The sequence below is a fragment of the Myotis myotis genome, unplaced genomic scaffold, assembly GCF_014108235.1.
Source record: "Myotis myotis isolate mMyoMyo1 unplaced genomic scaffold, mMyoMyo1.p scaffold_m19_p_10, whole genome shotgun sequence".
Taxonomy (NCBI): domain Eukaryota; kingdom Metazoa; phylum Chordata; class Mammalia; order Chiroptera; family Vespertilionidae; genus Myotis; species Myotis myotis.
The window spans coordinates 28,928,835-28,950,833 of NW_023416314.1; the positions used below are offsets into that span (position 1 = coordinate 28,928,835).

A 21,999-nucleotide genomic window follows, 5' to 3' on the forward strand; every position below is an offset into this window, starting at 1 on the left:
CAGAGGATGTTTGGAAGGACATCCGGTCTAATTAGCATATTACACTTTTATTATTATAGATGCTTACATGGTAGACCAAAACCTTTTGTTAATGGGGGAAACGACCCTTTCATTTGAAAAATAGGTTAGTGGCAGTGAATTCTGAGAGTATTCCAAAGGTATGTGTTTTTCTATGGAGCATTTCCATGATTTAAACTTTCTTCTGCTTTTTTTGGTAAGATTTTATGTATTTTTTTGATAGTTTATGGGTGAAGAGGCAATGTATAAATAATGGTAGATACTTTTAAGAGGCAGTCAGTTGGGCTGATTTGAAAAGGATGCTATGTATATGATGAAAATTTTATGGCAATTCCATAATGATTTCATTAACTAAAAATTTATTTTGCACTTTTAAAATTAAAGCATGGACAATTCAGCGAACTTGGCTTGTGTTCAGCTATGACCTAGGAGGCTAAATTTTAGCCAGACATTAATGTAGAAGTACCTTAGAGTTGGTTTTGTATACCTAGCTCCATTTGATTTTTTTTTTCATTCCCCCTTTAGTTCTGCTTCTTTCTCCTGCTACATATATAAAGGAAGTCAGTTCTTTCTCTTTTGTTGCTTTTCAAAGTGTTCTGAAGACAAGCAACACTTGATAGTTGTGTGATGTATCCCCAGGAATGTTTCCTAAATCTGTTACATTTTCATTCCTCTTTTTAAAAAATATTGGTTTATTTAGGTGATCCATATAAGTGCCTGAAACTAGTACTGATGGAGGTCTTTTCAGGTTAATGTATATCTTCTTCAAAAAATTTTTTTTTGTTTGTGTAAAATAGAGAGCCAGGTAATGAGAGAATTTGTGAAGACTTAACAGTAGCTTTTCCTTTGAACAGTTGTTAAAAGGTGTGTGTGGGGGGCGGGGAGAGGGAGGGCTCTTCTTTTACGTAGTGATTTTTAAAAAATCAGTTAAAAGGAAAGAAAAACTTAACTTGGTTAAATATAATAGTATTACTAGATTGTAGAGTTGTCTTTATATTTCTTAGTTTTCACATGTATGAATCTTTAATCCATTCATTTTGCAGAGAACACAGTAATAGAAATAGCCTATCTAGTTGTGTTAATAAATTGATTTTTTCCTACTTATTTTTTTAGTAAGATGGGACTTTACTTTCTTTGTGGGTTTGGTAAGATGGGACTTTGCTTTACTTTCTTTGTGGGATCTGGAGATTGCTCATCATCTATTATGGTGGGAGACTAAACTTCTGTTCAAAATAGTTTAAAATATTGGCCTACCTCTTTAACAGTGGCTACAAAATTTCCAGCTGTCCTGTGATGCAACTTTTGTGCTTATACCACCTCTGCCTCAGTCCTTGAGGAAATAAAGTAACATGTTATTGCTGTCCTTTCTGCCATTGAGCATAATGTGCTCCAAAAGGGTCTACACTGAATTACAGTACAGGATTGGTGTCTGTCGTGTGACATGAGAGGTGCTTACTGAGATTTGTAAAATTATGAAAATAATAGTGATATAGTTCCTTAGTGGTTGACTACCTGCTCATATGTAACTTAGTTACTGAATAATTTTGAAAGTGTTCTTTTTTGCATCACCCTATATTTAGGAAAACAGTAGATATCAGAAGATACACACCAACAATTTAAAAAATGGAGTCTTACTCTGTTGTTGTTTTTAAACATGGTTTTGATTTAATATACTGTGAGCATTTCCCCCTGTTCACTTTTTTTTTTTTGCTATATGTTTGTTGGCCTCAGTATTTCATTGTCAGATTGCTGTAATTTAATGAATTACCCCACCTTAATTGGATATGTCCACTTACATTCATAGTACTTTTATCAAAGCCATTTGGATATATTTCTTAAAATTTTTAAAAATAATTTCCATGCCTCCTTTCTCCTCTTTTCAAATGAAATCAGTCCTGTTACTTGTACTGAGCATTCTGTATTCTGTGAATCTTTTCCCAGTTTTTATCTTAACATCCAATTAACTTGTTGGTTAGATTTATTTCTTACTGTATAAATTATTAGTCTGTGAAGTTAGTTTTTGTTAATTCTTATGGAAATTATGTTAAAGTTTTAACATATATTTCTCACAGAGGTCCCCACAAACTTTAAAGATAAAAATTGTAACATTTACATCTTAATTTGTGACCCCAACACAAAAAATTGAGTGCAGTAAGATATAAGAATTCATTGTGTTTCCCAGACATTTGACACTTCTGACAGGTCAGATCTGTCTCTGTGTGTGCAGTTTCTCTTGGCTTTAGTCTGATGTCAATGAGCATATTTCCTAAATACTTTCAAATTTTTGTTAAATGAAAAGAATGTTGCTGATCCTTTATATCAAAAGTTCAAAAACTTATTTTTTTAAAAACACACACGTTTTTATTGATTTTAGAGAGAGAGGAAGGGGGAGGGAGAGGGAAACATTAATTGGCTGCCTCCTGCACAGCCCTCTACTGGGGCTCACAACCTGGGCATGTGCCCTGATCAGGAATCGAACCAGTGACCTTTTGGTGCACAGGATTGTGCTCAAACCAACTGAGCCACACAGGCCAGGGCCAAAAACTATTTTCTTACCTTCTAGTTACTGTTTCTTGGTGGATATTTGTTCCTTTTATTTGTATTCTTACCCAGAAAAAATTTCAAAGATCTGATTAGTGAAGTAACATTTTGATGAACCACTTAATTAGCCTTCCAAATTGAGTATATCTACAATTTTCTAGATGATGGAAGACATTAGTCTTACGTTACCAAAGTTGTTTCTGAAGGCAGTTGCAAAAAATAGCATTCCAAGTGACCCTTTTGAAAGAGATAGCAGCATTTGGCTAAATGATTATGGTATACTAGAGGCCTGATGCACGAAATTCGTACAAGAGTAGGCCTTCCTTCCCCCGGCTGCCGGCACTGGCTTCCCTCTGGCCGCCTGCAGGCACCTGGGACCCAGGCTTCCCTCACAGCCCCAGCTTTGTCCCGAAGGACGTTCGGTAATTAGCATATTATGCTTTTATTATTATAGATTGTTTTAAAGAAAGGACTAGTAAATATGTATGTATTTTTTTAGCCAAGCTCATTTATTAGAAATCTATTTGGGTATCAGCATATTTTGATCTAGCTTAGTGAGTGCCTGTTTAAATGGGAACTCTAGGCCTCTACATTTTGTAATGATGCATGCCACTGGCTGTGTTGCCTGACTTTGTGGAAGTGAACCCTAAGTTTCTAAGGTTAGTAAACTGCCTGGGGAGGTCTATACAGGTTTGTGACCTGCATTAGGAATATGGCTATGAAATTAATGAAATTATTTATTAAAACTGATCACTTCTAAAATTTTTGTACTTTGCTAAATACTTTGCCCTGAATATTAAAATACTGTTTTGCATTTCATTACGTACTGTTTTTTGTTTTAAATTAATTAGAAATTTAGGACTTGCATTAAAGTGGCTAATTAAGTATTCACTTTGTATATATGATTCCAAGAACTCTTATCATTTACAAAAATTTAATTTTATTAATAAATTTGTCAGTAGCAAGTTCCTGTCACCTTACCTGAGGGCAAGTACCTTACATATGTTTATACAATTAACATTATCTACCCCAGACATTGTTTGCTGGAGGGACATCTATATCATAAAAGGCCTGTGGTCATAATGCCGTCATGGCGTCACGACCAACTACCGGACTCACCAGGAGGTGCATTGATGGGTCCCGTGGTGGACGGGACTTCTGGAGGTCGTGGGGAGCTGGCAGCATCTGATGAGTATGGTGGGACGCCAGCAGCATCCACAGTGTGTGTGCAAGGCTTTGTGGGCTGGCGGACATGGCCCTGATGGCAGGTTAGGCCTAGGGGACCCTACATACGCACGATTTAATTGTGCACTGGGCCTCTAGTATTAAATAAAAGAGAGAGCATTTTGTATAGTGGGGATTAGTTCCTTCTGTCATCTCTGTTTGGAAAATTGCTCTTTGTTTCCATGGTAGGTCTAGTTTCTTCCTATCCTTAAATATTAGAAATCCACATGAATTCTCATCTTGACCTAAAGCAAAGACCCTATTGATCATGAAGTAGTTATTTTAGTGTGGAGTTTAAGAGTTGTTAATAATGTAATATTCAAGAAGGTATTTCATTTTTTCTATTCTTAAGGTTAATCAGCTAAAACAAAACATAAGATGTATTTTTTACTTTGGAACCCTTTTGATTGGTAAGGAAAGTTTAATACCAGGTTTGTGCTTTTTAAGAAATGAAATCTCCTGGAGTGAGAATGGAAAAAGCAATAGCTATGAAGATTCCTGGGTTATGCTGGACTTTTCTTTGGAACAGTTTGCTTTTGGTTAGTCAGAGGTGGGGAAAACATTTCCTTCCTGAGTTGTTGGAGCTCAGACTTGGAAGCATTTTCAAGTTACTATAGTAGAAACATTGTATGGAGGTAAAATTACTGCATAGAGAAAATGACTTGCTTGAGTTAAAATACTATGGGAAAGTATGTCCTACAGAGTTTGTGTAACTGTTCAGTTTTTTTTTCTCTCAGTAATATTTGTATAACTTTCGCTTTGCATTTGGTCTATGCTGGATTCATAATGTCAGCATGAACTCATTTCATTTACCCTGTTATATGTGAATTGTTATATTTTAGTGTCTGAAATTATTTAACTTTTATGTGGCCATTTCTAAAACATCCTATATAATCCTATATAATAAAACCCTAATACGCAAATTGACCGACTGGCGGAACGATTGGTTGCTATGACACACACTGACCACCAGGGGGCAGATGCTCAATGCAGGAGGCAGCTGTTTCTTGGTGGATATTTGTTCCACCAAGGTAGCTCCTGCATTGAGTGTCTGCCCCCCGGGAGGGAGGCGACTGGCGGCGGCAGCAATCGAGGGATGGGGCTTGCCAGCGGGTGGCGCCAGGCCATCAGCCTGCCAGCCAAGGCAGGTGCCAGCGGGGGGTCCCGATCACTCTGCCCACTGGTCACCCCACAGATGGCCCTGATCGCCAGCCAGGCCTAGGGATCCTACCCTATATATTGGGAACAGTCTCTTACATTTAAAAGTTAAAACCTGGCAAGGCTACTCTAACACTGAAAAAACAGGATGATGCAGCGATAACATGCATGGACTCTGGCTTGCACATTTTGTGGTCAGCCCTGATTCTGACACTTAATAACTGTGTGACAAAGCCAATTACTTAACTTCTTTCTGCTTCAGTTTTTCCACCCATAAGATGGGGAAAATGGTACTACTGCCTCAGAAGGATCATATTATGTACTACTTTTTATAATCAGGGGGAAAAAAAGTAGCTGCCCATACAACAGCAAGAAAAGTATGGTCACTGGTGTATGCAGCATCCTGGATTGTGAGAGGGATGTCTGACTGCCGGTTTAGGCCTGACATCCCCGAGGGGCCCCGGATTGCAAGAGGACGCAGGCCGGGCTGAGGGACAGTCCTCCTCCCCCTGTGCATGAATTTTGTGCATCAAGCCTCTAGTTGTTTTCATAAGCATTATAATAAAAATTTTTATTTGTTATATCTTAACTTGAAATTTGAAAATTTTCACATGTAATGGGCTCAGCTTTTTTTTTCAATCTTTTGAGAAGTGCAGGTTGTGCAGATAGTATTGGTTTAGTCTATGTAAAAATTAACACTTGGATGCTTTTTTTTTTTTTTTAAAGAAAAAGTCATGTTAGGATTGTCTGTATGCATACTAAAAAAATCAATGATTTATTCAAAAAGTAAGAGTGGTCACAGTACACAAGGCACTATTTTAGGCCTTTGGGGATATAGCAGAGAGGAAAACAGAGCTCTGTCCACATGGAATTTATATTTTAACTAGGATAGAAAGCCTTTAAATAAATTAGGATGAGTTAGGTAATAATAAGTGCTTTGGAGAGAAATAAAGCAGAGTAAAGTTAGAGGGTATAGAGGGTTTGGAGGTAGAGGAATATCCTGAGGCTTTGTTATTTTTTTGTAAATATTCAGGGATGTTTATCTAGTAAGGTGACACTTGTGCAAAGATCTGTTAGAATTAAAGTGAGGGGGCAAAGAGTATAGATACCTGGGAAAAGTGTTCTAGGCAGAAGGAACAGCAGTGCTGGGCACCTGAGGTAAGAGTACTTGGCTTACTGGAGGGAATTCAAAGGAGACAGCAGTATAACTGAAGCAGAGTGATGCTAGGGGAGAGCTGATCACAAAGGAAATGTAACATAGATTACATATATCCTATATAATAAAAGGCTAATATGCAAATCAACCGAACACGGAACAACTGGTCGCTATGATGCGCACTGACCACCAGGGGGCAGATGCTCAACGCAGGAGCTACCCCCTGGTGGTCAGTGTGTTCCCACAAGGGGAGTGCCACTCAGCCAGAAGCCGGGCTCACAGCTGGCAAACACAGCAACGGTGGCGGGAGCCTCTCCCGCCTCCACAGCAGCACTAAAGGATGTCTGACTGACGGCTTAGGCCCACTCCCCGTCAGCTCCCGGACTGCAAGAGGGCACAGGCTGGGCCCCTGAGTGCACGAATTTTGTGCACCAGGCCTTTAATTCTAATACAATATATTGTAGTTGAAACTGAAATATATACGTTTGGCTTTATTTAAGACCAGGCTTTATCTGACTAATGTAGCAGTTTACTTAGCTCTGTGATGAATAGCATGGAAATTGCTAACAAAAATGTTTGCAGGCTCCTTTTCAGTTTTCTCAATCTAGTAGAAGAGAATGATTTAGAAGTAAATAATTATAGTGCAGAGTAATTCTATAGTGTAGAATTATGTGCCAGCTTTAATGACTATGTGGAGGCCTTAGTCTGTGAAGGGAAAGACCTCATAGAGGGGAAGGATGCATTTATTATGAAGAATGAGCAAGAATGGAAAGATTTGGGTGTAAAACAGCAAAGTACATGACAGAAAACTGTAAAGTGTGTTTGTGTTGGAAACAGATTCAAATAGGATATTAACAAGGATGAAATGTATGCTATCCTTTAAGCAGTGAGGAAATCATTGAAATTAAGCCGCGACAGTCAGTGTTGTGTTGTTGATCAGTGTTGTGTGTGGGGTGGGTGAGTCCCCAAATCAGTTGTCACTAAAAGTAAAGATCAGTCAGTCCAATATTTCTCAGTGGGTTGGGGCAGGTTTTTAATTGTGGAGTGCTAACTGTACATTGCAGAACAGTTTCCTTCACTCTTAATATTTGCCAATAAAACCCCTCAGTGAACATTGTTTTTAGTTACTTACTAGAGGCCTGGTGCACAACATTTGTGCACTGGAGTGGGGGGGGGGGGCGGTCCCTCAGCCCAGCCTGCGCCCTTTCGCAGTCCAGGACCCCTCAGGGGATGTTCGCCTGCCTGCTGGGCCTAAGTGCCAGTAGACGGACATCCCCCGAGGGGTTTTTAGCACTGCCATGGAGGTGGGAAAGGCTCCGGCCACCACCACTGCACTTGCCAGCTGTGAGCCCAGGTTCTGGCAGAGTGGGGTTCCCCCTGTGGGAGCACACTGACCACCAGGGGCAGCTCCTGCATTGAGCGTCTGCCAGCTGGTGGTCAGTGTATGTCATAGCATCCGGTCGTTCTGCCGTTCGTTCAGTTTGCATCTTAGGGTTTTAGTATATAGGATTTATTTATTTATTTATTTAATCCTCACCCAAGGATATTTTTTCCATTGATTTATTTTTTTTTAAGAGAGTGGAATGGAGAGGGAGAGGAGAGAGAGACACCAATGTGAGAGAGACACATCGATTGGCTGTCTCCCACATGCCCCTAACCAGGGCCAGGAGCCTGCAATGAGATACCTGCCCAACACTCTATCCACTGAGTCAAACCTGGCTAGTGCCCCTCACTGAGCATTATAATTTCCCCAATTTTTGAATGCTTCCAGGAGAAGTCGTATACTCTGGTTCAGAAATAAGTAAGATTTGGACTCTGGCTTTGGCAGTGGTAGTAGGATGAAGAGGAGAAAGTGGAATTGGTGGAGGTTTAGGAGGCTTGATATTGATGGACTTTAGGGAGTATATATACATACACAGAGAGATAGGAGTACATTTGGGGCAGTATTGTGACAAGAAATTTTGTGACAGGTTGAATTTTGAAAACTAATAAAATAAGCCCAGCTGGCATGGCTCAGTGGTTGAGCGTTGACCTATGAACCAAGAGGTCACAGTTCGATTTCCAGTCAGGGCACATGCCTGGGTTGTGGGCTCCATCCCCAGGTTGGGGCGTGCAGGAAGCAGCCAATCAATGATTCTCATCATTGATGTTTTTCTCTCTCCCTAACCCAGTGGTTCTCAACCTGTGGGTCGCGACCCCTTTGGAGGTCGAACGACCCTTTCACAGGGGTCGCCTAAGACCATCGGAAAATACATATATAATTACATATTGTTTTTGTGATTAATCACTATGCTTTAATTATGTTCCATTTGTAACAATGAAATTGGGGGTCACTACAACATGAGGAACTGTATTAAAGGGTCGCGGCATTACCACTGCCCTAACCCTTCCTCTCTGAAATCAATAAAAAAAATTTTTTTAAAAAAACTATTAAAATAAGATTCTGAAGAGTAAAATTACTGTTGATGTGACCATGAGGAATTAACTATTATTTTTAAGAACTGAATGGATTATCAAGACAATTTCTGTAAGGATATAGGAAATTAGATTATGTAAAAAAACATTGGAAAAAGGCTAGGAATATTACTTCTTGTAATTTCGTTCAGAACTTGACAACTGGGCTTGAAGTTTTAAAGAATTCACAAGCAAGAGTTAGATAGGCCTTGCCCTTAGTAGATTACATTTTGAGAGGCAAAGAAAACTTAACTTTGGAAATAAGGCAAATGCGGTGTATTTTCAGTGCCATAAGATGGGTATAAAGTACTATTCAAGAAGATTCAGAGAAGGCAGAGATCATATTCTGTTTCTTACTATCAGGAGCTGAACCATACACAGCAGGCTGAATGTGCTATTTAATTTTGTTGCAGTAGTCTGAATTATGAAAGCCTTGTCATGCTTCTGTTCCATGGCACTCTGTCTGACTGTTGTGCTTTGTTCTTTAAGCATTGTTGGCCAGGGTAACTGCTTATCAAAAATGGATTTGCTTATCAAATGTTACTTTATATAATAATTGGACCTGTTAGAACAAACATTTTTGAAAGATTATAAGTAGATAATTAGTCTTAGTTACATTGATATTTCTTGCTAGCAATCAAGGCCAAGTTAGGTCACTTGAATTCATAATTAATCATTATTCACTGAAGATTAAAAATGGGCAAACTGCTAGTGAGTAATGAATAACTTCAAATTTGTCCCCCTTTATGGTAGTCATAACTAAAATACTTATACTTTATATACTTTAAAAGTAAAACAACTCATTTCTTGGTCTTCTCTCCATTCTCTAAATTGGATTATATTTTGTATTTTCTCTTTTGTTGAATTTGCCAATAATAATCTCTTAAGCAGATTGGGAGTGAAACTTTGTGGTCTTAAAGAGCATTTTTTGGCGTTTTTTTTGTTTTCGTTTTGGTGTTAAAAAATTGTATATTAGAATATTTTATAGTAATGTTTTCTAAGTTGAAATATAAAATTAGAACTTTTGTTTTAACTTTTTCAGGGTAATATTTAGTAGAATTCCCGGATTGTTTCTTATTTGGAAATTTATTGCAGTAAGAAACTTCAGTCCATTTTTCAGTTTTGTCAGTGTTAGCTAGCTGCTATTAGCTGATATTTGAGACAACTCAGTATAATGGAAGGGAGAAAAGAATGAGAATCACTCTACTCTCTCAGAGACCATACAACATACCTGTTATCTTTCTGTTAGTTCAAACAGTATTCTAGGACCTTCACCTTGTTCATACTTCCACATACATGATTTCTTTAAAAGTTTTTTAAAAGGTAGGGATGAATATTCGTAGTAACTCTGAATGTTTATCAGTAGTTAAAAAAACTGAAAGTTCCTCAAGGCTTTGAAATAATTTCCTTTGAGATAAATAAAAATATTGAGGTTGAATTACTCTGTGGGGGAGTTTGATTTACTTTCTGGTATTATTGATCATTTATGTGATTGTAATCATACCATGTTTACTTCTCAGGTAGATTATAGTGGTCTCAGTTCTTCTTCTGAGAGGTTTTTTACAACTTTTCCAAACTACCTATTGTTGCTTTACTCTGTTAGATCTTTCATCTGTTAGTATGCAAATCTGGCATTAACAGTAAACTAAAGCCAGCGAATAAATTAATCTTTTTTCTTTTTATTGCAGACTTAATTCAGTGCACAAATGAGATGAATGTGAACATCCCACAGTTGGCAGACAGTTTATTTGAAAGAACTACTAACAGTAGTTGGGTAGTGGTCTTCAAATCTCTCATTACAACTCATCATTTGATGGTATATGGAAATGAGGTAAGCAGAATTTTTGGTTAACAAGCATACTGGTGTGTGGACTGATTGTTCATTTTCTTACCCTGAAACTTCAGCAATGGCTTCAGCAACTGAGTAATATAGGTGGAAAGGGCAAGGTGCCTAAGGAAAAAATAATTGTATAATATGGGCAAAGATGGCTTGTAAGCGAGAAAGCAGAAAGTGGGTCAGAGCACAGAGGGCTTCAATAATGGGATCAAGAAGCAAAGATGAATGCCTAGAAATGGGTTCTGTAAATGGCACTAGTCTTTGCAGGCCTTGTATATGGACTGTATGTTTGTCTATATCCAGTTGCTTTTTTACTACAGACCAGTCAGATTTGTCTGATCTCATATAGTGTCTGTGGAAGCACTTTGCCTAATTCATGGGAGTGATGGCCTTTTGCTTAGAAGGACTGATTGAAGAATGCCTTCTTCAGCAGAGGCAAGATGTGTATCTGAAGTCTCTCTTACCCAAAAGGGGAACGAATAAGATGCACAAGCTTTTTCAGTTTAATGTTTGGAGAGAATCATCTTTCTTTTCTATGCAAGTCTAGGAACTCACTTTTGAGTTCTTACCTTAAATGACTTTCTCAGTATACTTCTAAAATTCTGTTAAAAGCAACATTTAAAATTGTGTTACAAAAACATTTGCATGGAACTAGACAAGTCCACATTGGTATGTACCTTAGAAAAATGCTGCCCACTGGGAAATAACTTCATAGAGATGGGGAGGAGCTTTAGTCATTGGTATTAGACTTCTGAGCACAATGACTTAACTTTTTTTTAATGTATTTTTATTGATTTCAGAGAGGAAGGGAGAGAGAGAGAAACATCAATGATGAGAGAGAATCATTGATTGGCTGCCTCCTGCACGCCCCACACTGGGGATCGAGCCCGCAATTTGAGCATGTGCCCTGACTGGGAATCGAACCATGACCTCTTGGTTCATAGGTCGACTGAGCCCAAAGACTTTCTGACATCCATCACTTTACTCATTCATTATTTTGAGCTTTTTGGTCATGAGACTTTTCTGTCATCTTTGACATATACCAATAAAGCTTTATTAAAATTCAGAATTAAAACAGGTATTTACCTACAACTTTGTCATTGCAACAGATCCATTTGCACATTTTGGTGTGTTTTGTTTGTTTGTTTGTTTTGGTCCTTGTCCGAAAGTATTTTTATAGCTGTATCTAGATGTAATATTGTTTAGTTTTTTAAAAATATTGCATCATAAGCATCACCATGTTCTATATTCTTTGTATTTATCTTTAGTTATTACATAGTTGATCATATACTCTGTGATTTTCTTAACTGTTCCCTTTGCTGGAAAATTTAAATTTTATTATTCACTGTTTTAACACTCATTGACTGCGTTTATTTGTAATTTTTAAGTTTTAATCATTATTTCCAGAAGTGTTACCTGTAAATGATTACTTAGTCAATAGGCATGACCATCTTTAGGACATATATTGCCATATGTTACTCAATTGCTTTCTAATTCATTATACCCAGTATACAGAGTCAGTAGAAATGCTTGGATATATTCATTTCAATGTAACTTGAAACATTTTGATCTTAACTAGGGTAAATTTATCTGTAATGTGTTTACTTATGATCATGATCATTTAATCGAAAGAATATCAGGTTTATATGTACTTTTAACTTTTAAAAATATATATATATATATAGTCGACTTTTGAACAACATGGACTTACTAGGTGTACCGATTAATAATGCAGATATTTTTTAGTAGGTGGAGTTATACATATGTTGGTATGTATGCGATTTTATATGTATGCTATTTTATTGTATTGACAACAAGCTTCAAAACTTCATGTCAACTTTGCTGAAGATGTTAACATCATAGATACTTTTACACTTAAAAATATCAAATTTCGTGCCAAAAAAAGAGCATTTGCAGGAAGTTATAATTCATTACTATTTTGAAGAAAAGTGCTGCTGAATACTTCGGGAAGCTTATGGTGAACATGTTCCATCTCAAGATACTTGTGAACAGCGGTTTAAACTCTTTAAAAGTGATGATTTCAATGTGAAAGACAAAGAACATCCAGGTCAACCGAAAAAGTTTGAAGACCAACAATTACAAGCATTATTGGATGAAGATACATGTCAAACTCTAAAACAACTTGCAGAAAGATTAAACATTGCTCAGCAAACAATTTCCGATCATTTACAAGCAATGAGAAAGATTTTAAAGGAAGGAAAATGGGTGCCACATTAACTGAACGAAAGACAAATGGAAAACTGAAAAGTCATCAGTAAAATGTTGCTTCAATGGCACGAAAGAAAGTCTTTCTTTTTGCATTGAACTGTGACTGGCGATGAAAAATGGATTTTGAGAATCCCAAATGCACAAAATCATGGGTTGATCCAGGTCAACCATCAACATCGACTGCAAAGCCAAATCGCTTTGGAAAAAAGACAATGCTCTGCGTTTGGTGGGATCAGGAAGGTGTGGTGTATTATAAGCTTCTAAAACCAGGTGAAACTGTTAATACTGATCGCTACCAACAACAAATAATCAATTAGAACCATGCTTTTATCATGAAACAGCCAGAATGTTCCAGAAGACACAGCAAAGTAATTTTGCTTCATGATGACGCACCATCACACACTTCAAAACCAGTTAAAGACACGTTAAAAGATCTTGCCTGGAGAGTATTAACCCACTCACTGTATTCACCAGACCTTGCTTCTTCAGATTACCACTTGTTCCGATCAATGGCACATGCACTTTCTAAGCAGCACTTCAAAGCATACCAAGAAGTGGAAAATTGGGTCTCTGAATGGTTTGCCTCAAAACAAGAAAAATTCTATTGGGACGGTATCCACAAATTACCTGAAAGATGGCGAAATTTGTAGCTAGCTTTAGACATTACTTTGAATAAAGCACTTTTGATGTTTCTCTTGAAAATATTTTCTTTGATTACAAACTCCGCATTATTAACTGGTATACCTGGTGCATTTTATGGGTATGCTTATATGTGGAATTTTTTTCCAGTAAATACTGTAAATGTATTTTCCTTAAGACTTTTAATAACATTTTCTTTTCTCTAGTTTATTCTAAGAATCTATATATATAAAAGCCTAAGCGACTGGTAGACCGGTCGCTATGATGCGCACTGACCACCAGGGGGCAGACACTCACACACAGTGCACTCCCACAGCAGGAGCACTGCTCAGTTGACCAACAGGCCCCAGACATGAGGCTCACAGCTGGCAAGTGCTGCTGTGGTGGCACGAGCCTCTCCCACCTGCATGGCAGCGCTACTAAGTGGTGGAGGCAGCAGGCGCAGCAGGACCAGGATGAGTGGGAGTCGTGTGGTGCCTGGCTCGGTCTCGGGTTCCTCCCGAGCTGCTGCCACATCACGCACGACTACATCCCTCGAGGGGTCCCGGATTGCAAGAGGGCGCAGGCCAGGCTGAGGGACCCCACCAGTGCATGAATCTGTGCACCAGGCCTCTAGTATGGTATATAATACCTATAACATAAAAATATGTGTTTGATTGTTTCTTATTGGTAAGACTTCCAGTCAACAGTAGCTAATAGTAGTTAAGTTTTGGGGGAGTCAGAAGTTATGGTGTATTTTTTTGACTGCTCTCAGGGTTGGCACTCCAACCCCTGCATTGTTCAAGGGTCAACTGTAGTTTATTCTTTAAAAGGAAAAAGCTACAAATATAACCAACTGCAATGCCAGATAAAGAGGCTGTAAATGAGATGATAATACTAGAAGCAAAACCTTGATAAAGGCATTTACTGTCTTTCCTTACAGTTGACTGACAGGAAGAGAAAGATAGCATTTCAGTATGGTTTTTACTCTAGAAAAACTCATGTTTAGTTTCCCTTAAGCAGCCAAGACAAATTCAGTACTCTGTTCATTTTTTGTGCTAGTTTATGCAACCCTCAGGTTTTCACGTTGGCAGTTGTTATTAGTCTTTTGAGAGAGTATGCATAGGATCTTACTGTGCTGCGGTGTTCAGAATGCCAGTGGTTCTCAACTAGGGCAAAGGAGGAGAATGATTCCCCCCACCCAGGGGACATTTGTCACAACTGGAAGGAATGCAACTAGCACCTAATGAATAGAGGACAGGGATGCTTCTGAATGTTTTATAATGCATAGGATAGATCATCACAAAAAAGAATTATCAAAACTTATGAAAATCAGAGTCTAATATTGCCATTTGAACAGGTTATTTTAGGATAAGTGATGAAAGGTGAGTCTTTGATTGGTTTATTTAGGGTGATTGCAGATCAACAAGATTGAATTGAGAGGAATGGAATACATCCTAATTGATGGTAACCCCCTCTGCATACTTTAAAAAAAAAAGGAAATCCTAAGAAGAAGTGAAATTGAAAGGAGTTGCTTTAGCTCTTTTTTTTTTGAGGTTGTATATAATGGGAAGTTAAGATAATGTTCTGTAGTAAGCACTTTGGAGAGCATTTAGAGAATGTGAACTTTTACATATATGCTGACCCAACAATTCATCCCTAACTATGTATCATGAGAAACTCTTATACACTTGCACATGGAAACCAAGTACAAAGATGTCAAACATACTATATAATAAAAGTTCAATATGCAAATTGACCGAATGGCAGAACGACCGGCCACTATGAAGTGCACTGACCACCAGGGGGCAGACGCTCAATGCAGGGGGAGCGCCACTCAGCCAGAAGCCTGGCTCAGGCTGGCAAGCGCAGAGGCAGTGGAGCCTCTCCTGCCTCCGCAGCAGCGCTAAGGATGTCCTACTGAGGGCTTAGGCCTGCTCCCTAAACTGTCAGTTGGACATCCCCTCAGGGCTTCCGGACTGTGAGAGGGCACAGGCTGGGCTGAGGGACCCACCAGTGCACAAATCTCATGTACCAGGCCTCTAGTGGTTAATAATAGTGAAATTGGCAAGAATTATAGTATCCATAAGAAATTAATACATAATCTTATGTTCATTGAAATACTAGAACATTTAAAATGAATGAGCTAGATCTACATAAATTAAATGAATAATTCTTAGAGAAAAGTTGTTACCAAGCATATTAGAAAAGTATAGTATAATATTTCTATAAAATTAAAATAAAAAACAAAATTATGTAGAGTTTATAGATACTTATATATGTAGTAAAGTTATAAAAATGTGGGGATGACATATAGGTATTCAGAAAAGTGATTGCCTCCGAAGAGGGAGAGAGGGGGAATGGGATTAAAGGTGTCTTTTTGACTCTCTAAGATGCTCTAAAATGAATATTTTAATGTGTTAAGCTGAACAGTGGGTAAGAGATTGTCTATAATATTGTTCTTTTGTATGATTATAAGTATTTTTGTTTTTTAAAAAAGTTAGATGTCTCCTGAGTATGATTAGCTGTAGTCCATATATGCTGGAAAAAAGGACAAAATTACAGATTTCGATTTAAATGTGCCTGTTTCTTTTTATTTTGGTTTAAATGGCTGTGGGCATTAGTCCTTAACAAATTCCTATATGCCAGTGAAAAATACGTTTTTAGGTTTTCTAACTAATTAATAGGAAGACTGAGAATGATAAATTTAAACTAGATAAGCTTAATGGAATATGTTAACCACTTTTCTCCCTGATTCTCAAATTACAGTTTGTTAGATGGCAGTATAACAAATAATTTGACATAATTATTTGTTTTTGTTTTTCCAGCGTTTTATTCAGTATTTGGCTTCAAGAAACACATTGTTTAACTTAAGCAATTTTTTGGATAAAAGTGGATTACAAGGTAAAGACAACTTACTTATAGAGTGCCCCTGTGTAATGATTTCTGCAGAGCTAAACCCTTTTGTCTTTTAGAACATGTGCTGTAGAGGAACCTTATTTTAGTAGTTGTAGCGAAGGAAAAAAACTGTATTTTAATGTGAAGCTTAAAATTGACTTTACAAGTTGATGCCCAAAGTTCTTTGCAAAACAGTATAGGGTAATAATTTGAGAGCATGGATTCTGGAACTGAACTGCCTAGGTTTGCAACCCATCAGTACCACATACTTGCTATATGAACTTGAGCAAGTTACTTCACCTCTCTGGGTCTGTAAAATCAGGAATAATGATAGCACCTATGCTATAAGATTGTTATGAGGCTTAGCCTGGTTAATAAGTGCAAAGTGCTTAAAACAATGCTTAGCAACAAGAAACACTATGTACATGTCTGCTTTCATTGTTAATGTTATTGTTTTATTCCAAAAAATGTAGTCAGGAATATTATATATTTAGTAGCAAAGGTATTTTATTCAGATGAATTGCTCATTGATACATCTGTTATTTTCTTATTTCACTTTTAATTTAGTGACTTGAAATTGCTGTAATCTGGTGGTGTAGCCTTCCATGCACACTCTGTCTTTTAAAAATATATATTTTTTTTATTGATTTCAAAGAGGAAAGGGAGAGAGAGATAGAAACATCAATAATGAGAGAGATTGATTGATCAGCTGCCTTCTCCATGCCCTCCCAAAATCTGGGCATGTGTCCTGACCAGGATTTGAACCGTGACCTAGTTCATAAGGTCGATGCTCAACCACTGAGCAACACCAGAAGGGCACATTCTGTCTTAATAGGATCTGTTGTACTTAGTTCCAGAACTAGTTCATTAGCATTATAGAATGCCAACTCTAGGAAGAACCTCATAAAAGATATACCAAATGACTTGGGAATATCCAGGAGTAAGGCTTTACCTGGGAAATGTCTTTAGAGAAGGTGAGATTTGTGCTGGGCTTTGAAAAATGGATGGAAGAGTTGGCTTACACAAAGTACACAGGTATACATGGATGTAAAAGAACATAGGGTATTTGAGACTTATAGAACAGGTAATTTTGAACAGACTGTGTGATTGATGTATTGGAGAATATGTAGTGGCAGATAGCCCTCAAGAAGCTGTTTGGGGCCAAAATTAGGCACAGAAGGATTTGATAGAGTTGGGATTTTGTAAAGCAATGAGAAACCATCAAAAGTTTTTTGAGTTGAGGGCTGAGGGGAGAGGAAATGTGTGTAATAAAGAAAGCATCATAGCTCAGTGCAGGTTGGATTAGAGTGGATAAAGTCTTGAAGACATCAAGACTGTTTTGGCCATCATTCCGGTCATCTAGTGGAGAGTTAATGAGAACCTGAATTGTGGCTCTTATGGAGAAAAACTTCAATAGAATTTAGTGACTAGCTGGTTTTGGGTTAGGGACTGTCCAGTTCAATACTTGTTTACTTTTGACTGGGGCCAGGATTGGAGCCTGCAACCAAGGTACATGCCCTTGACGAGAATCAAACCCTCCACCCTTTAGTCCCCTGGCCAGTGATCTATCTGCTGAGACAAATTAGCTAGGGCTGGCTCATTTAGAAAGTTTTATTGAAAACATAAATTTTTTTGTTGTTGTTGTGCCTTAAACTTGCATATTGACATTTCTGTTGTACCATATACACTTATTTTCTGTAGTTTTTAATAAGGTTGGCATACAAGGGTAATGGTTGTTCTAAATAATAAACAACTAATAATTTCTTAGGTATGAAAATTATAAAAGTGCTTAATGATTTGATGTGTGGGGTTGTGATTCCATGTCGTATTAAATTTGAGTTATGAGGTTGTCAAGTAGTGTAGAACGTATTTTTCTAATTCCTAATAAGTAAAAGATAGGAATGATGATCAGAAGCACAATTATTTTAGTGAAATTCTATGGGGGAAGGTTTTTTCAAAGCCACATATGACATACCTGACTTAAAAATGTTAAGTTGTTGAGATTTTAATGTGATATTTTTCATTAGTCATTACATTTACATCACAAAATTGAGTTGGAATATCAAGACATGGCCATTGGATGAAATGAGTTGGTTTCTTAAACAAATTTGGATTTTAATAATTTATGAAAACCTTTTTTATTTTTTATTTACAGGATATGACATGTCTACATTTATTAGGCGGTATAGTAGATATCTAAATGAAAAAGCAGTTTCATACAGACAAGTTGCATTTGATTTCACAAAAGTGAAAAGAGGGTGAGTTAAGCTTCATTTCTTTTCTTTTTCTTGACATCCAATAGATTTGAATATTTATAAATGTAAATCATAAAAAATATTAGACTATGAATTATGGAATATCAGGCCAGTTGAAAACATTTGAACTTCAAATTTCCCTGTAAATGTACAACAGATACTTTTTGTACTAGGAGTTTTAAATTTGGTAACAGCTTTATTGAGATAGAATTTACATAACCTAAAATGTGCTGTATTTAGGATTTTAAATTCAGTGGTTTTTAGTATATTTACAAAGTTGTCCAACATCATTACTATCATATCTGAAAACAACATTTTTTAATTATTTTTATTTTTAATTACAGTTGACATACAATATTATGTTAGTTTCAGGTGTACAAACCAGTGATTAGGCATTTCTATAACTTACAAAGTGATCACCCTGATACAACTACTTTATGTTCCCTATGCTATACCTTACATCACCATCGCTATTCTCTAACTACCAGTTTGTACTTCTAAATCCCTTCATCTTTTTCACTCACCCACCCCTCCCAACACCCCTCTGATCTGGCAATCATTAAAATGTTCTCTGTATCTATGAATCTGTTTCTGTTCTACTTATTCATTTATTTTTAAAAATTTTTTTAGATTTCACATATAAGTGAAATTATCTGGCATTTGTCTTTCTCTAATTTATTTCACTAAGCACAATACCCTCAAGGTACATCCATGTTGTTTCAGATGGCAAGAGTTCATTCCTTTTTTTTTTTTTTTTGGCTGAATCATATTTCATTGTATATATGCACCACTACTTTATCCATACATACATTTGTTGATGGACTCTTAAGTTGCTTCCATATTTTGGGTATAGTAAGTAATGTTGTAATGAACAAATTGGATGCATATGTCTTTCTGATTTAGTGTTTTGGATTACTTCAGAAAAATACCCAGAAGTGGAATTCCTGAGCCCTTCTTTGTCTCTTGTAGCCTTTGTTTTAAAGTCTTATTTTGTCTGATACAAGTATTACTATCTCAGCTCTTTTTATTCCATTTTTATGAAATATCTTTTTCCATCCCTTTACTTTCAGTCTGTATACCTTTCTATCTGAAGTGAGTCTCTTGTACACAGTATGTGTAAGGGTCTTGTTTTCTTATCTCTTCAGCCACTGTATGTCTTTTGATTGGAGCATTTAATCCATTGCATTTAAAGTAATTGTTGATAGATATGTAGTTATTGCCATTTTATTATTCATATTTTTTATCTTTTTCTTTAAAGAAGTCCCTTTAACATATCTTGTATTGCTTGTTTGATGGCGATGAACTCCGTTAGCTCTTTCTTGTCAGGGAAGCTCTTTTATCTGACCTTCAATTCTAAATGATAGCCATGCTGGATAGAGTAATCTTGGTTGTGGGTCCTTGGTTTTAATCACTGAATATTTTTTGCCTGCAAAGTTTCTGTTGTGAAATCAGCTGGCAATCTGATTAGCATTTCCTTTTAGGTAACTAGCTGCTTTTCTCTTATTGCTTTTAAGATTCTATCCTTGTCTTTAACATTTTGCATTTTAAGTATGATGTGTCTTGGTGTGGGCCTCTTTGGGTTCCATCTTGTGGGGTACTCTTATCAGCTTCTTGAACTTGTATTGAGCTTCCTTGGACTTGTGTGTCTTTTTCCTTTACTAGGTTAGGAAAGTTTTCAGTCATTATGTCTTCAAATAGATTCTTAATCCCTTGCTCTTTCTCTTCTCGTCCTGGTACATCTATGATGCAACTGTTACACTTGATATTGTCCCATAGGTTCATTAAAAATCCTCATTTTAGAAAAATTCTTTTTTGTTTTTGCTGCTCTGATTGGGTGGTTTTTCTACCTTGACTTCCAAATTACTGATTCGATTCTGTGCTTCATCTAATCTGGTGTTGATTCCTTCTAGTGTATTTTTCATTTCAGTTATTGTATTTTCATTTCTGACTGGTTCTTTTTTATGGTTCCTATGTCTTTTTTTTTTTTCTTCTTCTTCCCTGCTGGAATCATGTAATATGTGGCTTTTTGTGTCAGGCTTCTTTGACTTAGCCTAATGTATTAAGTTTTAGCATCCTTGTTTTAGGATGGATCAGTACTTATGGCTTAATCATATTCAGTTGTATGGATTATACTGCATTTTGTTTTCATTAGCTGATGGACCTTTGAATGGTTTCTACTTTTTGGCTATTAGGATTAGTGCTGCTATGAGCATTGGTGAAAAAGTTTTTCCGTGGAATCTTTTCAGTTCTCTTGGGTATGTTTCTAGGAGTGGAATTGCTGGGTTATATGGTAACTCTTACGTTTAGCTTCTTGAGGAACTGCCAAACTGTTTCATTTTGTTTTTAAAGCAATTGATCTGTTTTATGTTCCTACCAGCAATATATGTGGATTCAATTTCCACACATTCTTGTCAATACTTGTTATTTTTTTATTATTATTATAGTCATCCTAGTGGGTATATAGTAGTATATCATTATGATTTTTTTGGTTCGCATTTCCCTGATGGGTAATAATGTTAAGTGTCTTTTTATGTCTTTATTGGCCATTTGTATATCTTTGGAAAAATGTCTGTTCAAGTCCTTTGCTTGTATTTTAATTAGGTTTTATATAAGGGAGTTTAGTGTCTGTAGATTTTGGTATTCATGGCAGGGATGTGTGTCGTAGAGCCAGTCCCCACTAGTACTGAAGTACAAGTTATGTTCCCTAACCCCCCTGCATTGTTCAAGGCCAACTATACTCCTTTATAAAGCCCTTTTTTGTATTCTGACAAATTCTTAGTTATTTTTCAAGAATTCACTCTGACATTTCTTTGAGGAAGCCTTATTTCTGTTGTTAAATTTTATATAACATGCTCACACCCATGAGAGTATAGTCGTGCCATATTCATATATTTAGGACTCTCCAGAGTGCCGAAACATAGTGCAGCAGTTCTCAACCTGTGGGTCGCGACCCCTTTGGGGGTCGAACGACCCTTTCACAGCGGTCGCCTAAGACCATCGGAAAACACATATATAATTACATATTGTTTTTGTGATTGATCACTATGCTTTAATTATGTTCAATTTGTAACAATGAAGTTGGGGCCACCACAACATGAAAAGGGTCGTGGCATTAGGAAGGTTGAGAACCGTTGACATAGTGGATGTTTAATAGTTTTCGAAAAGATGACTAAATGAGTTTGTAAACAGTACATTAAATGGTTCAATGAAAAATAGACCCAAAAAAGAAAAAAAGAAAAATAGATCCAGTAAATTGCCCATAGATTTGTCTTTTTAGTTGGTTAAACATTGGACTCTTCATTTTGATTTGTTTGTTTAACATTCTATTTGGTAGTATTATGTTGAATTATCTTGAATTCTAAATTAGTACAGTTCAAAGTAACAAGACATTGTGTAAATTAATCAAGATATTGTATGTGAATAAGGACATGGATAATTAGCCTTTAACCCATTGCTGTTATATTTGGGAAGCAAGTATCTGAATTTAATTGTAATCTATTTAAAAAGTCATAAGAACCTGTGCTCTGCATGGAGTATGAATTGTCATACATTTGATTTGAATCATGTTCAAGCATGTGGGATTGTGAATTATTTGTGGTAATAATTGTTAA

General features: G+C 36.8%; 1 protein-coding gene across 13 annotated transcripts in view; it reads left to right on the forward strand.

Moving 5' to 3' along the window:
• The window catches only part of PICALM (phosphatidylinositol binding clathrin assembly protein), a 111,521-nt gene that overhangs the window by 28,907 nt on the left and 60,615 nt on the right, over positions 1 to 21,999 (forward strand). For all 13 annotated transcript variants that reach the window (XM_036324751.1, XM_036324752.1, XM_036324753.1 and 10 more), the window contains exons 2-4: positions 10,240 to 10,382; positions 16,064 to 16,139; positions 18,289 to 18,391. In XM_036324751.1, coding sequence (XP_036180644.1) covers positions 10,240 to 10,382; positions 16,064 to 16,139; positions 18,289 to 18,391 — 322 coding nt within the window. The remainder of the gene's footprint in view (positions 1 to 10,239; positions 10,383 to 16,063; positions 16,140 to 18,288; positions 18,392 to 21,999) is intronic.